Raw genomic sequence first — 17,743 nt, 5'->3', positions numbered from 1 at the left:
CCAATTACGGTCAAAAGAGTACTTACCAAAGGATATAGTTCCGAGGGTTAGCAATGAAGAATGAATGGAAACAGGAAATTAAGGAAGTAGAGTGAGTGATGGGACACTGAAGGACTGCAATGGAAGATTTGAAACAAAATGTTGATGTATTATTGAATGTAAAACTATGATCTGCTCTTTAGAGTATCATTCAATTCATATTGAAAAATTCTAAGAGAGAAAATCTGTTTCTCAGTATTTATGTCTATTTTGATCTTTTGAGAAGTTTTTTTTTTTCATGACTGCTCTAACGTTGCTATGGATGTTGTTATTGTTAAGTTCCATCATGTCACTTCTGACTCATAGGAATCCTGTGTACCACAGAAGAAACACTGCCTGGCCCTGTAACACACTCACAATTGTTACGTATGAATCTGGTGTTGTAGCTGCTTTGTCAACCAAATGGAGGGATTTCTCTTTTCTGGTGACTCTACTCTGTTTTCCCAAGCAAGATATCCTTCTCCAGGGACCAGTCGCTCCTGATAACATGACCAAAGTACATGAGACGAAGTCTCACCATTTTTGTTTCTAAGGACATTTCTAGTTGTACTTCCTCTAAGACACAGATGTGTTTATTTTTATGGCAGCTCATAGTATTTTAATATTCTTCTCCAACACTATAATTCAAATGCACCTTTCTTCAGCTGTTTTCCTAATTCATTGTCCAACTGTCACACTCATATGAGGTGATTGAAAAGGCTATTGCTTTGGGTCAAGCAAAGTGACATCTTTGTTGCTGACTTAAAAAGGTCTTATGTAACAAAATCGCCCAGTGCAATATGGTTTTTCATATCTTAGCCGCTGCTTCCATGAGTATTGACTGTGGAGACAAGTAAAATGAAATCCTTGACCATTTCGATCTTTTCTCTATTTATCGTGATGTTGTCTATTGATCCCATTGTGAGGCTGTTGACTTGTAATCCATACCAAAAGCTTTAGTCTGGGATCTTTATCAGTAAGTGCTTCAGGTCCTCTTCATTTTCAGCAAGTATGGTGTGTCATTTCAGATTGCCGGTTGTTAATGTACCTTCCTCCAATCCTGATGCTGCATGCTTAGGAAGTTACTTCCCTTCTGGCAGTGGTCCTCATTCTCTTGCATTGGGATAATTTACATTCTAGAAGTCCATTCCATCGAGTTACCTTCTCTCCGGTTTCCAGCTGTAATCTTCATGGCAGTGGACTTCCACATTTAACCTCTCAGTAGCTGAGCACTTTGAGTGGGATGTCACCCAAGGCGCCACATTAAGTACAAGAGGAGGTAATAAAAGGGAGGAAAGAGCCAAGACCCAAACCCTTCAAATGGGAAAGGTCTCATGTAACGAAGATTAGAAAACACAGAAGAGCAAAGAAACAATTTCCCGTGCATGCTAGTTTCCTCTATCCAATCTCCGTCCCTTCTCCTTTCTAACCTCGCAGGTCACTGGTCTCACATTCTTTATATCAGATGAAAGAGACCAGATTCTCTCAAGGACGAAACCTCAAGAGATGAACTGCTTTTCACATGAAGTCTGCTTTATTAGAATCTCTAGAGGAAAGGGGAAAAAAAAACTCCTCACTTTTATTATATGTCATGATCTGAATTTCTTTTATCTTCTTTAATGATCACAAATGAATGCATAGATAAGATATATATTGCAAATAAATTCCTGTTCAGACCATTGTACTACAGTACAACAAAATGAGAAAGTTTTTCCAATTACAAAGGAAGGAGGTCAGTGTTCAACTTGCTTTATAGTGAAGAATTATCCCAGAGTTGAGATGGGTAACTCATGGTGACCATATGGTACTAGCAGACAAATAAATGTGTAAAAGGTAGCTTCCAAGTAAGAATTTATATTTTGCCTTAGCACCTAACTACTTTTCTGAATTTTTACATTAATTTATATTCAATGGTTTCCTGCTCTAGGATGCCAGGGCATATCACTTCAGATATAGATAGATAGATAGATAGATAGATAGATAGATAGATAGATAGATAGATAGATAGATAGATGATAGATAGATAGATAGATAGATATAGATATAGATATAGATAGATAGATATAGATATAGATAGATATATCCATTTGCACCCTTAAATTTTCATCTGTAACATCAGACATGAACATTCTATAAATCAGAAGTATCTACTACTGATATTATATATCAAGATGCATAAGTATTCCCTGAATATAGTACAGCAAACAGTATATTTTGGGAAGTAATCAAAATACTGGCAGATTATAAACTACCAGGGGAATTTTTCTGGAGAGAAAAAATATATATTTATAGTGGCATTTTCAGGTCTAAAATTTTAAGCAAGGACTGCATGACATAAGAAAAAGCACTGCATTTAAAATCAGGATGCCCTGCATCTAATCCTGGCCTAATCATGTTACTGCCCAACTAACTGCAGTTATTTTTCTTCTTGATCTTCTATTTCCTTCTTTGTGCTACAAAAGAATTGATTCAGCAATTTCTGAAGATGGAATCACTTTTACAATTCTGGTTGTAGTGTATGGTTAAACCAGTAGTGGTACAGTGGCTAAGTGTTAGGTTGCTAACCAAAAAGTTTTTGAACCTACCAGTTTTTCCAAACAGGAATGCTGGTGGTATAACAGATATGAGTTGCACTGCTAACTACCAGGTCAGCATTTCAAAACCACCAGCTGTCCTGTGGTAGGAAAAATGAGACTTTCTACTAGATAAAAAGTTTCCGTATCAGAAATGCACAGGGGGAGATCTCCCTGTCCTACAGGATCACAATAAGTCTGCATTGACTCTATGGCAGTGACTTGTTCCAAATGAGGACACTGAGGCAGTCTGCTTTACAGCCTCTAACACATGGGGAGCACTTCTCCTGGTCCTATAGGGTCACTATGAATTGGAATCTGCTGGGTGGAAATGGTAACTACCTATTTTAGACTCTAAATTCAAGTTTATTTTACTCTGAAAAAATAACAAACCATGTTCTTACTCGACTGCACTAACAATGTTACTCTGTGATTTGTACAGGGGACAGTAAAATAAACACTTGTTTAATGTAATTTTATAAAATGATGATACTTAGACATTCATTCCCTCATTCATTCAATATTTACATAATCCAGCAATGTCATTCACACATTATTTATATGTTATTTTGAAGTGCTTCACAAGGTCACACAATAAATAACAGATCTTAGATATTGTGCTAGATTTAAAATAGCATACATTGATACTTATTGTGTTTTATGATGTTATTATTGAGAACAAGTTCTGCTAAATCTCTTTCTTAAAACCACATAAGTTTATTTATATATTTTGCACAATCCTATTTTCTGCCCTTTCGGTGCAGATCATGACAATGAAGCACAGTTTCCATGTTACTGCTGGGATAAAAGAGAGGAAAGGAAAACAATTCTTCACAAACAATGAATGTTAGGACATTATGTACATATGCAGTATGTATGAGTATGGTTTATATGTTTTTATTTCAAAAGGAAAAGCTACACTATCGTAAGGCAAAAATATTTTGTAGAAGCAACAATTACCAATTTATAGCCAACAGAGAATCCTAGTTTATAAAATGTACTTTCTAAATTCTACCAAAAGAAGGGAAAAAGCTAACAATTCATCAATATTTCCTTTTTTTTTGAAAAGGGAAGCTTTTCCTAATTTTATTTTGTTGAGAGCATACATAGTAAAACAGTTTCTACACTTCAGTTGAGTGAATATTGATTATATTCTTTCAGCTGTACAACCATTTTCCCCCTTTCTCATTAAACTCATTACCCCATAAAGTGTCTATCTAATCTTTCAAGTATGCATAGTAAATTTGATCCCACAAAGACTGGTGTTAAAATAGCATAAAGCTTAGGCAGGCAGGCTAACTTTAGGACTACATGAGGATATATTTTTGAGAGCAGAAGAAAAATTTTAATATCATTCCATGTAACTTGAACTTGACAAAGAGTAGTTTCACCAATACTTTTGTTATACTACTACATTAAAATTCATTGGACTCTTTCACGTATAATGGATTTTTAGTAACATTTAGTAACATTTGGAATCATCAACATTTCTTAGTATTTTTGCACAAAAAGTGCTGCTATTACATTTAGGGATGTGAAAATTTTTTTCTCAGTTCAAGTTTCTTAAATTGAATATTTCATCACTTGAAATAAGTGTAAGAGCACCAATATTAGAACTTAAGCAACTTGTATGATGAAAAGAATTCAATTGACTTTTCCCTTTAAATAACACTTATTTACACTTCCTAATTACATTCTGCTAAGTTCTTTTTAAAATATAAGCACGTGTGGCTTAATACATATGACATTTTCACCATTTTTTAATGAAAATAAATCTAATCATATTTCTCCCACTTGAAATAGAAGATGTGTAAAAACATTTACATTTCACCACCTATCCTGTTTATTGACAAGAGAAAGATGAGGCTTTCTTCTCCCTTGAGGAGTTACAGTTTGGAAACCCACAGGGCACCCCGCCCTGTGAGGACAGGTTAAAGCTCTGCCCTAACACCACAGGTCTGCCCTGGGGGTTTCCACAACTGTGAGTCACAATGAACTTGATGCAGTGAATTTCGGTTGTTTTATCCTATTATTTAGTAAATTTAACACCTGGGATAATAGAGAATATGAGACTATGCCATAGCAAAAATATCTCTTATTTGCTAAATCAAATACAATTTCAAGAAAATAGTGAGCTATAACACTCAGAGAGAAGAAGATTACACCTTCTGCTTTCAGATGATAGTACCTTTCTCATCCTTGGAACTAGTGACTTATTGGACTGCTTGGAGGACTGGAGGGAGCGCTCTTGCGCACTGGAGGATGTTCAACACAATCACCAGTCTCTACCTACCAGATGCCTATTACAACCTCCGCTATTGCCAAAACTCCCCCCAAAACTCAAACTCAGTGCTATCAAGGCAATTCAGATTCATAGTGACCTTACTGGTCATGGTAGGACTGTCCCCGTGGGTTTCCAGACCATGACTCTTTTTTTAAAAAAAAAACATTTTATTAGGGGCTCATACAACTCTTACCACAATCCACACATATACATACATCAATTGTATAAAAGCACATCTGTACATTTTTTGCCCTAATCATTTTCTTTTTTTTCCTTTCTTTTTTTTACATTTTATTAGGGGCTCATACAACAATTATCACAATCCATACATATACATACATCAATTGTATAAAGCACATCCGCACATTCCCTACCCCAATCATTCTCAAAGCATTCACTCTCCACTTAAGCCCTCTGTATCAGGTCCTCTTTTTTTTCCCCCTCCCTCCCGCTCCCCCCTCCCTCATGTGCCCTTGGTAATTTATACATTGTTATTTTGTCATATCTTGCCCCATCCGGAGTCTCCCTTCCCCCCCTTCTCCGCCGTCCATCCACGACTCTTAAGGAGTAAAAGGCCTCACCTTTGGCCCGAGTGCAGCGGGTAGTTTAGAAATACTGAGTTTGTGGTCAGCAACCCAATGCATAATCACTCCCCACGGGAGTTCCTTCAGGAGACAAAATCACCTTGAGTCAATACAAGATAAGATTACCGGGCCAAAATAAATTGTTTTAAGTTGGGAGGGAGGGGAAAAAAATGAGGGCCCGATGCCAGGGGCTTAAGTGGAGAGCAAATGTTTGGAGAATGATGAAGGCAATGAATGAACAAATGTGCTTTATACAATTAATGTATGTATGGATTGTAATAAGATTTGTGTGAGCTCCTAATAAAATGATTTAAAATTTTGTTTTAAGTTAATTACAATTAACCCCAAGCTAAAATTTTTGATATTTTGTCTTTAAATTCTGGCAAGCCAATTATTGAGGTATAAAATAAATCCTTTCAGTGTAATACCTGTAGAAGTAAAAAAAGAAAAATATGGTGCTCACCATGTTGTAATAATGGAGAGGAAAGAATAATTTAAAACATATTCTTAACAAAATGTTAAGAAAGATGTATCTGTTGCTAGAAAGAAAGAACACTCTAAAAATATGACATGCCACTTTTTGTATGTGCTCAAGGAAATAAAATATACTTGCATTTGCTATCTTCCTCTTTTAGACTACCATCTGGCAATTCAAACTTCCCACTAGGAAAAAAAGTTCCAGTCAACTAGACTAAAATAGTTATTCCACCACCCAAGTGTCAAAATATGGCAAGAGTCTGACTTGCTCAGACATACCAAAAAAGAACGACGCTCAGGCTCTAAAAGGCAAGAGTAAACGGCTCACAGGATGTTTACCCAGCTTGTGAAACGCTCTTCCTACCTTTGGGAGACACAGACTCAAACATCAGCAGGGAAAAAGCACAACAAGAGTAGTTATACAAAACAGTACTCAAGCCCATTTGCTGCATATCAAGTTGTTCCAAAGATATTTGGAGGTTTTTTTTCTAAGTGTCTTCTAATCCAACTTGCAGAACATAACTGATTAGATATGTCTAGTGTCTGCATGGATTTTTGAATGGGGTTTGCAACAAACAAGTAAATGGCCATGGGCTCAATTCTGAAGTACAGTGATGCCATGGGACAGAGTAGAAAGGCCCCTGTGGGTTCCTGAGACTGTACATCTTTACCGGAGTAGATAGTCTCATCTTCCTTCTGAGAACTGGCTGCTGAAGGCAAAACTACTGAATTGCAGTTAGAAGTCTAATAAGTAACCCAAAGCCACCCAGGTTCTTTGTGAATTGGATAGGTATTTTGAATCCTTGTGTAGTCCTCACAAAGGCAGTATAAAGCTTCTACATAACAATGAATATAAGGTTCATCACTATAACCAATTCTACTACCACGTTCTTTTCCTTAACATCCAAAGGTAATCTAGCACATCTAGCCTGATAGATGGTGTGTTGGACAGGGTTCTCTAGAGAGACAAGACCAGATTGCTAGTAATTATATATAAATAAATATAAATAAATAAAGATAGATACATAATACAAGAAATGAACCGTTAAATTATATACAGATAGATAATACAAGAAATTAACACTTAAATTATAAAGCAGTGAGACACTAGCAGTCCTTTAAGGCTTGAGAGCTGCCAGTTGCCAGTCCCCTTCTGTAGAGAGAGCTGGGCTATATATACCCAGGCAGCAAACAGCAAGGCAGGTCCCCAACTGTCATCAACTGTCGGTCCCCAGCGCCAGACGAACATTCCAATCGTGTGGGCTTAAAGGGACCTCAACTTACAGCGACACAGTCCACAAGCTAGGCATTCCACAGGTAGTGTACCCCTTTAAACTGAGACATAGAACAACCAAGGTGAGGCTCACCGAGCCATTTATCCCTCTGCCCTTCAGTTAATCCCACGTGTGTTTATCGGCCAGGCTGGCACAATAAACTATTGCAGATGTCTTCTGAATTCTTTTTCACTCTTTTTAATCATTTTATTGGAGGCTCATCCAACTTTTTCATGGCTCTGGAATAATTTTAAAAAATCATTTTATTGAGGGCTTATACAACTCTTATCACAATCAATCCATAAATACATCAATTGTTTAAAGCACATTTGTATATTCATTGCCCTCATCATCATTCTCATATTTCACTCATTCTAAAAGTTAGATTATGATAACAAGAACCTATACTCAGTTCCCCTCTTCCAACCCACTCACCCTCCACTGATTGCAAGGATCCGCATGTGACCTCCTCCCTGGGAGATGGACGGCAGAGAAGGAGGGGAAGGGAGACTCCGGATAGGGCAAGATATGACAAAATAACAATCTGCGGATTATCAAGGGCTCATGAGGGAGGGGGGAGCGGGGAGGGAGGGGAAAAAAAAAGAGGACCTGATGCAGAGGGCTTAAGTGGAGAGCACATGCTTTGAGAGTGATTAGGGCAAAGAATGTACGGATATGCTTTATACAATTGATGTATGTATATGTGTGGATTGTGATAAGAGTTGTATGAGCTCCTAATAAAATGTTTTTAAAAAAAAAAGAACCTACACTCGCCAACAGATGAAGAGCACGTACATCATCATTAGATGACCAGTAATTAGGAATATGAGACAAGTAGATTAACATATTTCGAGCCCTGACAATGAGGAGTCATCTAGATGCTAGAATGAGCAAGACAGGTAAGGTTCTGGTTCACATGGAGCTTATGATCTAGTACAGGAATTCCAGAAAAATCATCAAAGATTTGGGAAAACCTACAATACGAAATAGTAAATTCAATCATTGTTATTTTTCTTTTAAAGAAGGTTAACATTTAGGGAAATAGAGTTAATAGAGCAAACAGTAGACTTTAAATATAACTATTACCTTCACAGAGATTGAGAAGGTATTGAACATATAAAACAAGAACAGGTGATGGAAAATTTTGAGCACATGAAGCTTTAAAAATGCAGAGATAAAGAAAATCGTAAAGGTTTTCAAAGATACAAAATAGGCGCAAGTTATTTTCAAATATGGAAGAATTAGCTCCAGGCTAAGTTTTATAGCTATTAAAGACTATATTCCATCAAATTAAAAAGTGAAGCAAAGAATACTGAATGAGAAAAACTGCAAAAAGATACACAGACTGTATTAACACTATCAAATAATACTACATATATATTACGGAAATCAACTCAAACAATAAAAATATGTAAACGTTCATGGGTATAAAACATGTGAGAGTAAATTGGAGGTAAACAACATAGTGGCACTATTTTTTTAAATTTAGATAGTGATAACAATTCCTTTATTTTTTATTTTAATAAATCATTTTATTGGGGACTCTTATAACAATCCGTACATGATTTGTATCAAGCATAGTTGTATATATGTTGCCATCACCATTTCCAAAACATTTTCTTTCTACTTGAGCCCTAGGGATCAGCACCTCTTTCTTCCCCTCCCTCCACTCGCCTCCCACCCTCAGAGTGGCACTTTGGATTGATACGTTTTTTTAAAGAAGAAATACAAGCATTACCATCTCAATATAGGTAAGGGTAGTTGGGGAATAGAGTAAAAATGAAAAGAAATGTGAAACCTGATAGTCTTTTTTATTCTAATGAAGGCTATCGACACTAACTGAATCTAGATATTGATAATAAAAACCAAGTTAAAGATAAATGCTATATTTTAAAGTTAAATACTAAAATTCTGTCCTTACTTCCAAATTATCACAGGAAAGAAATGACACTAAAAGAAAGTAACCAATACAAAGATGGCAGAAGTCCAGCCATACAAGTATTCACAACATACGTGATTTAAATTGGCTGTTAAAATAGAGAGACATTCACATTTGGAGCTTTGTAATCTCCAGCTACATGCGCTTTCTAAGACACATACCTAGATAAAATACACAGAACAATGAAATAAATGGAATATATAAATAATAAATCAACTTTAAAGAAAGAGTAAATATAGATATAAACATTAAGAAAATTGGAGTTATATCGCCTGTTGATAAATTGTGATCATTTGAGTTGTACTGACACAAATTTACATGTGCCTACTAACATTGCTTCCACATACCTATCAAGTGAAGGCCAGAACAAAATGGGTTTTCCAGTTATTGTGTGAGATTTACTGTACCTTTCTTGAAATTTCACATTGCAAATACATTTTTCAAAGATTTATATAAAGAATTTTTATAAACTTGGCTATATAATCTAAATATTTGGTACATGTGGCAGTTACATAATCTCCTGTCAACTTGTGAAGGGGTGGAGTCTAGTCTATCAATCAGGTCATAATCAATGAGGCCTCTATGTGGACCTGGCATTCTCCTGAGGATTCAGGGAACTCCTATCTTCCTCCTTGGAGGTGGGATAGACTCTCTGCTTCCTCCTCCTGCTGACAAGACACATGAAGTCATGCTGATTGAGCCAGAGCCCTGGAGCTGGAGGAGCCATGTGGAGACCCATGTCAGCGCTGAGATCCTTCCACTGCCACTGGATCCACAAGACTTTTCACCCACTGGTCTGTAATCTTCCCGCATTCGGCGTCATTGCATGTGTTGCATGAGTCTGAAGAGGAATTTACACACTAGTATTGGACATATGGGCTAATATCAGACTTACAGACTTGATCTGGACTGGGCTAGGATGTTTTGTTAATATATAATTACTCTTTGAGATAAAGCTCTTTCTTATACACATAAGAGTCTCTTTGGATTTGTTTCTCTAGTCAACCCAGACTAACACAGTACACATACCCATGAATATCTTAAAAGTTGATGACACATTAAAAAGCCAAGAAATCCCCCAAAGTATAAAACACAAATGCCATATTCTTTGCCTATGCCTCAATAAAGCACAAAGATAGTCAAATGAAACTGTTTCACTTAGATTGGCATCAGATGGTCAAATATCTAAACAATTAGATGAGAGTGTAGGGAAATGGGCATTGATAGGAAGCTCAAGTAGAAGTATGAATTGGCAAAGACTTTTATAAAAAACTGATTTTTTTAGAGGAGCTGATATCCAACGGCTCAAGAAGATAATGTTTAGAAATTGTTGATGCTAATAATTGTACATGTCCACTTGAGATAACGGATGTGTGTTATAATGTAAGTGTCCCCAATAAAATGATTTATTTCATTAAAAACATGATTTTTAAAATCTAAAAACAATTTTAACTCCACAATTATACTTCTAGAAATTTCTCTTGCAGAAAAATGTGCATATAATCACAAAATTGAGAAGCACACCCAAAATCAACAGCCATGGAACTGTTTCTGACTCATAGAGACTCTATAGGACAGATGAGAACTTCTTCCTAAGGTTTCCAAGGCTGTAAATCTGTATGAAAGTAGACTGCCTCATCTTTCTCCCATGAAGGCAGGTCAGTTTAAACCACCTTTCAATTAATTAGCGCAGAGCTTAAGCCACTGTGCTACCAAAGCTCATTAAACATGTTGCTCTTTAGGGGCTATTGAGTTAGTTCCTACTCAGAGGGACCAATGTACAAAAGAACTAAACACTACCCTACTGTACCCCATCCTCACAATTGTTCTTGCTTACGCCTACTCTTGTAGCCACTGTGGCAATCCAGCTCTTGGAAGGCCTTCCGATTGCTCATTGCTCCTCCATTTTACCAGGTATGGTGTCCTTTTCCAGGGGCTGGTCTCTCCTGACAACATATCCAAAGTACATGAGGCAAAGGTTTGCTACCCATGCCTCTAAGGACCATTCCAAGACAGATCTGTTTGTTTTTTGGCAGTACACGGTATCCTCAATATTCTTCTCCAACACCATAATTCATACACATAGGTTCTGAAACAACCAAATTCACTGCCACAGAGTCTATTCTGACTCATCGTGTCCCTTTTGAAAAGGGTATAGCTGCCCCTGTTGGCTTCTGAGACTATAACTTGGGGGAAACGTTAGACCCCGAGGAAGATGTTTGTGGCCTGCTCCCAAGGACTCGTGACTACAGGGCTTGGGCATGCCATCGCTAGCTTAGAGGCACACCTCACAATCTGAGACCCGGGGAGCACCTCAAGCGCGAAATTCCAGGAAGGACGGTTCTCCACAGTACATCTGTTCCCATCTGAGCTTAGAGAAAGTTGTTTCCTACTGGTGCTTGCTCGAGGCCTCTCGTAGGCAGATAATCTCAAAGAACATGTGTTCCTCTCGCTGCTTTGTGCTTCCTGTGAATGCTTGGAATACCAAGATTAGTACATCGACCGTTTGTTTGTGTATATGAATACACTGCGGGCTCTTCTCTCTTCCCCTGAGAATGGACTTGAGTCCCCTGCGCCCTCTTTTCCGTCTTCACTGTCTTGTTAATTGCACATCGCTCCTTGGGCCCGTTCAATTGTGAGCTGGACCCCACAATAACTCTTTATGGGAGTAGAAAGCCTCTCTTTCTCCCACAAACATAGGTACAAAGTGTAATAATTATTGTGAATGCCAAAGATAAATGACTAAAAAGGCCATAATTTTAAAATAGTTAAGTAATTTATAGTACATTCATTTCATAAAATACCAAACCCTGGCACTGCCGGTTAGACTTGGACTGCTAATCACAAGTGGGTAATTCTCGAAAAACAAAATTCTGCTTAAAAAAAAAAAAGAACTAATCACACATACACAAATACATACATACATACATATATACATATACTTAACCCTATATAGAGTTACTATGAGTTGGAATAAATTAGGTAACAGTGTGATAGAAACACACACATCACCATTCAATGGAATCAAAACGAAAAAAATCTACAAATAAATACACACACATAAAGGACTTTAAAAGTTTGTGGAAAATTGGACATTCCTTTACAGAAAGGTCACAAGGAGGAGACAAGGCAGTCAGGGTGCAGCATAGCACTGATGAAACACACAACTTTCCTCTAGTTCTTTAATGCTTCTCCCCTACCCTCCAGTATCATGACCTCAATTCTACCTTATGAAACCGACAAGACCGGAGCATGTACACTGCTGCAGATAAGAGCTCGCGACACAGGGAATCCAGGACAAATAAACCCCTCAGCACCAATAATGAGAGTAGTGATACCAGGAGAGTAAGGGAAGATGGAGGGAGAAAGGGGGAACCGATCACAATGATCTACATATCACCCCTCCCAGGGGGACGGACAACAGATAAATGGGTGGAGACAGCAGTTAGTGTAAAACATTAAAAAAATAATAATGATGTATAAATTATCAAGGGTTCATGAGGGAGGGAGGGTGGGGGAGGTGGGAAAAATGAGCTGATACTACGGGCTCAAGTAAAAAGAAAATGTTTTGAGAATGATGATGGCAACATATGTACAAATGTGCTTGACACAATGGATGGATGTATGGATTGTTAAAAGAGCTATAAGAGCCCTCAATAAAATGATTTTTTTTAAGTTTGTGGAGAAATGGAATTGAACACATTGAAAATTTCCCATGAACTGTTTGTAGCTCGCTCAGATGAGAACCAAAGTATATGTACACACATATAGATATATCATGAAAATGAAGTTCAGATGCAGACTAATTACAATAAGTACTTGAATATATAGCAGGCTTCTTACTTTGGGAGAAGGACATGATAGAGAACTTTCACATTTTACTTTGTGCATATCTGTACTGTTCCTTTTATGATTTGTACTACTGGTAGAATTTTAAAAAGCATTAATTATTTTAATGTCTCATTCAGTTTCCAGAAAAAGATTGGGTTCTTTTTGTTCTTAGAACATTGATCAAATCAATTGAGAGTACAGGACAAGTATAAATTCCCAATGTGTTCAAATAAAGCACTTACAGTTATGCCTTCTGCTTGGAATGAGCTTCCATCAGATGTAGTTCATTCCCTCATTCTTTGATGATTCCACTAACTTATCAGCTTAACACAGGGAATCTCCCTAACTTTTCAATAGACAATGGCAACCTTTCTGTTTTTTTAAATCATTTTATTGGGGGCTCATACAGCTCTTATCACAATCCATACATATATCCATTGTGCCAAGCACATTTATACATCTGTTGCCATCATCAGCTTCAAAACATTCTCCCGCTACCTGAGCCCCTGGCAACCTTTCACACCTATCTTCACACTCTCTCTCCAATTGCCTTATTACCAATCCTTTTCTTTAAAAGAGAGATATCATAGTGTTTGCCTCATAGGTTTTTGTTAAGTTTAATTGAGCTGGAAGACTTAAGTTAGGGACTGACACACAGGAAGAATGTAAGCTTCTTAATTTTGTTGTCGTTGTTGTTGATGGTCTACCTGCCCCCTAATACATTTGCAACACCAAGAAGCAGGCTTTGTTTTGTTCACTAGTGTAGCTCCAATGCTTGCACGGTCCTTATCTGTAAATAAGGATATCTGTTGAAGTCTGATTTAGTATTGCAGCCCATATGTACAAGGAGCGGAGACTGCAAGAAAAAGGCAAATTATATTCAATGAAAGAAAGCTTTCTACATGCTAGCAGGATTCATCTGTGTTAATGCAATCTGCTTGGAAAGTATAATATTTAGCATAATAACTCCTATATACTTCAAAGGGGGAAGAAGAATAATACTATTTAACTCATTAATTTCTTAAATACCAAATACCGCACCATAAGCTAAAACACAATATAGAATGAAACAACAAGAGCACAACTTACTCTTCATTCCTGTTTTGGATGCAAGGCTGGTACAGGACCTTGACGGCATTCCTGACAGAACTGGAATCTTCCTCCAAAATGTCTTCCAACAGGGGGAATTTCTGGATACGATTGAGATTTCCCAAAGATTCAATCACCAAACTATCTGAGTTTAGAAGCCATAACTAAAGACAAAAGGGGAAAAAATCCAAGTATGTATAAATAAAGAATATTGCCATTCTATCTTTTAATATAAACAGCAAACCCCACTGCCATCTAGTCACTTCTGATTCCTATCTCCTGGGATTTCCAAGACTATGTTACAGATTGCGCCATCTTCCCCTCCAAAGACCTGGTGGGTTTGAACCCCTTACGCGATCAGTTATGCTTGCACTGCTAATCCCAGGTGGAAAAATCAGGCCCGCTTCTCTGTGAGGATGAGGAGTCTGTCTGTTCCTGTAAAGGTTTACAGTCTGGGAAACCCTGTAGGAGGCACCATGTGCTAGAACTGATTATATGGCAGTGGGTTTTTTGTTTTTGTTTTAAATATACCATCACTACAAGTGGGGGAAAAGAAAAAACATACCAATTACCAGGAAAAAAAAATAGGCAAATGAGGTACCTAATTTTAAGTAAGTAAGGCCTTCTAAAGAATAACATTTGATGAAGAGCTCAATCTTACTAAATTAAGAATATAGGCTAGATGATAATTAATACATCTATTAAAATCACCCAACTCACTGCCATTGAACTGGTTTCTACTCATAGTGACTCTATAGGAGAGTAGAATTGCCCTTATGGGCAATTCCTTGTGGAATTTTCCCACAAACCTTTTGAAGTCCCTTTATACATGTATCAGGAGTCCTGGTGCCATATGGTTTATGAGTCATGTTGATAACATGACCAGCAGTTCCTTGGGAGAAAGACGAGGCTTTCTACTCCCATGTACAGTTGCAGTCTTGGAAACCCATGAGTAGAGCATTTTCACCCTATCCTATGGGGTCACTATGCATCAGAATTACCTCGATGGCATTGAGTTTGGACTTACTGTGAGAGGCTGCCTAAATTTCCGTGGGTTTCCAATACTTGAAATGTTCTCGGGAGTAGAAAGCCTGATTTTCCTCCTGAGGAACCCCTGGAGGTTTCAGACTGCAGACCTGGATATTAGCAGTTCAACTCCTAACTACCCCGACTATGCCACGTGGGTCCCTGAAACATATGAAGAGGCGTCCAAAAGTGTGTAGAAAGTGCCGGTACCTTTTCATTCTTCTTTCCACAAACTTTCCACAGGCCCCTCATAGAGGTTAGGATTTACAATGCATCTTTTAGGGGGACAAAATTCAATCCATAATACCAGGGTCCATCAGTAACTGGTAGCGGGCTGGGGTGACCAGGGCAGGAATGAGTGAGAACAGAAGACACTAGAGAGCATGGGTGCTCCCTGCACCAGGCGGAATCTGTTAGTAAAGGGCAGTTCCTAGAGGGGTTAATAGTGGGCCAGAGCAGCCAACAACAATGACAACCACAGCTGGGCCACCAGCCCAGGAAGGGCAATGTGGAAGGGCGGGGAGCCCACAACATCTGCTTTAGGGTAAACTGTGGCTGCTGGTGTGAGAAGATGCTGCCAGGTGGGTTCCGACTCCTAGCAACCCTCTGTACCACAGACGAAACACTGCTCGGCCCTGCCCCAGCCTCACCATGTTGCTAGAGCCACTGTTGCAGGTACTACATCAGTCCATCTTGTCGAGGCTCTGCCTCTTTTTTACTCTCCCTGTCCTTTACCAAGCAGGATGCCTTGTTTCCAGGGACTGGTCTCTCTTGAAGATTTACGTGTGTGTGTGCGCATGCAGTAAAGGAGGGTAGGGGTGGGGGTTCTGGAATCCAAGAACATCTACTGTAAGGGTAAATCCCTTCTCTGTAAAAGGATGTGGTTGTCTGCTTCTACAAAGATTACAGCCCTGGAAAACCCTAGGAAATAGTTCTGCTCTGTTCTTTTTTTTTTTTTTTTTTTAATCATTTTACTGGGGACTCGTACAACTCATCACAATCCATACATCCATCCATTGTGTGTCAAGTACATATGTACATTTTTTCCCTCCTCATTCTACTTGAGCCCTTGGTATCAGCTCATTTCCCCCCTCCTTCCCTGCTACCTCCTGAACCCTTGATAATTTATAAATTATTATTATTTTGTCATATCTTACACTGTCTGACAATATCTCCCTTCACCCACTTTTCTGTTGACTGTCCCCCAAGGACGAGGTTATATGCAGATCCTTATAATTGGTTCCCCCTTTCTACCCCACCTTCCCTCCACCATCCCGCCACTCTCACCACTGGTCTTGAAGGGATCATCTGTCCCAGATTCCCATGTTTCCAGTTCCTATCTATACCAGTGTACATCCTCTGGTCTAGCCAGATTTGTAAGGTAGGATTGGAATCATGATAGTGGGGTAGGGGAGGTGGTGGGGGAGGAAGCATTTAAGAACTAAAGTCATTGTTGCTACACTGCACCCTGACTTGCTGATCTCCTGTGACCCTTCTGTAAGGGGGTGTCCAGTTGCCTACAGATGGGCTTTGGGTCCCCAATCTGCACTCCCCCTCATTCACAATGATATGATTTTTTGTTCTTTGATGCCTGATACCTGATCCCGTCAACACCTCATAATCACACAGACTGGTGTGCCTCTCCCATTGGGCTTTGCTGCTTCTGAGCTAGAAGGCCACTTGTTTGCCTTCAGGTCTTTACGACCCCGGATGCTATATCTTTTGATTGCTGGGCACCATCAGCTTTCTTCACATTTGCTTATGCACCCATTTGTCTTCAGTGATCGTATCAGGAAGGTGAGCACATAATGATATGATTTTCTTGTTCTTTGATGCCTGATAACTGATCCCTTTGACACCTCGTGATCACACAGGCTGGTGTGCTTCTTCCATGCTCTGTTCTTAAAAGTCACTATGTGATAAAGGCAACTCGGCAGCAGTAGGTAAGGTTTGGATTTTTGGTTTAATATTCTTAGTACCTAGCACATATTGACCTGCTGCATAAGACATCATTAATGACTAAGGTGCATCTAATCCAAGCCTCAATCACTCATATACATGTGAACATTGAACACTGAATCAGGAAAACCAGAGAAGAATCGATGCATATTTGAATTATGATGTTGGTGGAAAATCTTAAAAGGACCATGGACTGTCAAAGGAACAAACAGATCTGTCTTAAAAGAAGTAAAGTCAGGATGCTTCTTAGGTGTGAAGATGGAGAGGCTTCGTCTGACCTATTTTGGACATGTTGTCAGGAGAGACTAGGCCATGGGAAAGGACAACACACTTGGTGAAGTAGTTGTTGAAACCCTCCCCAGCCCTCTGCCATCCTCACAGTTGTCCCTATGCTGAACCCACGGCTGCAGTCACTGTGTCAATCTATCTCCTTGAGGGCCTGCCTCTTTTTTGCTGTCCCTCTACTTTACCAAGCATGGTGTCCTTCTTCAGGGACTGGTCTCTCCTGACAACATGTCCAAAGTACGTGAGATGACGTCTCACCATCCTTTCCTTTAAAGAGCTTTTTGGCTGACTATGGTACGTTCACGACTCTTCTCCAGCACCACAATTCAAATGCATCAATTGTTCTTGGGTCTTGTCAACATCCACCTTTCACATGCATATGCTAGACGGGCAGAGAAAAAGAG

General features: G+C 38.7%; 1 protein-coding gene across 3 annotated transcripts in view; it reads right to left on the bottom strand.

Moving 5' to 3' along the window:
• The window catches only part of UBE3D (ubiquitin protein ligase E3D), a 178,412-nt gene that overhangs the window by 112,350 nt on the left and 48,319 nt on the right, over window positions 1-17,743 (bottom strand). For 2 of the 3 annotated variants that reach the window (XM_075554833.1, XM_075554832.1), the window contains exon 8: window positions 14,070-14,233. In XM_075554833.1, the coding sequence (XP_075410948.1) occupies window positions 14,070-14,233 (164 nt within the window). Of the gene's footprint in view, window positions 1-9,417; window positions 9,991-14,069; window positions 14,234-17,743 lie in introns of those variants that run through there. The other variant, XM_075554834.1, reaches the window with a different exon arrangement.

The sequence above is a fragment of the Tenrec ecaudatus genome, chromosome 7 (assembly GCF_050624435.1).
Source record: "Tenrec ecaudatus isolate mTenEca1 chromosome 7, mTenEca1.hap1, whole genome shotgun sequence".
NCBI lineage: Eukaryota > Metazoa > Chordata > Mammalia > Afrosoricida > Tenrecidae > Tenrec > Tenrec ecaudatus.
This window is presented reverse-complemented; position numbering and strand designations above follow the sequence as displayed.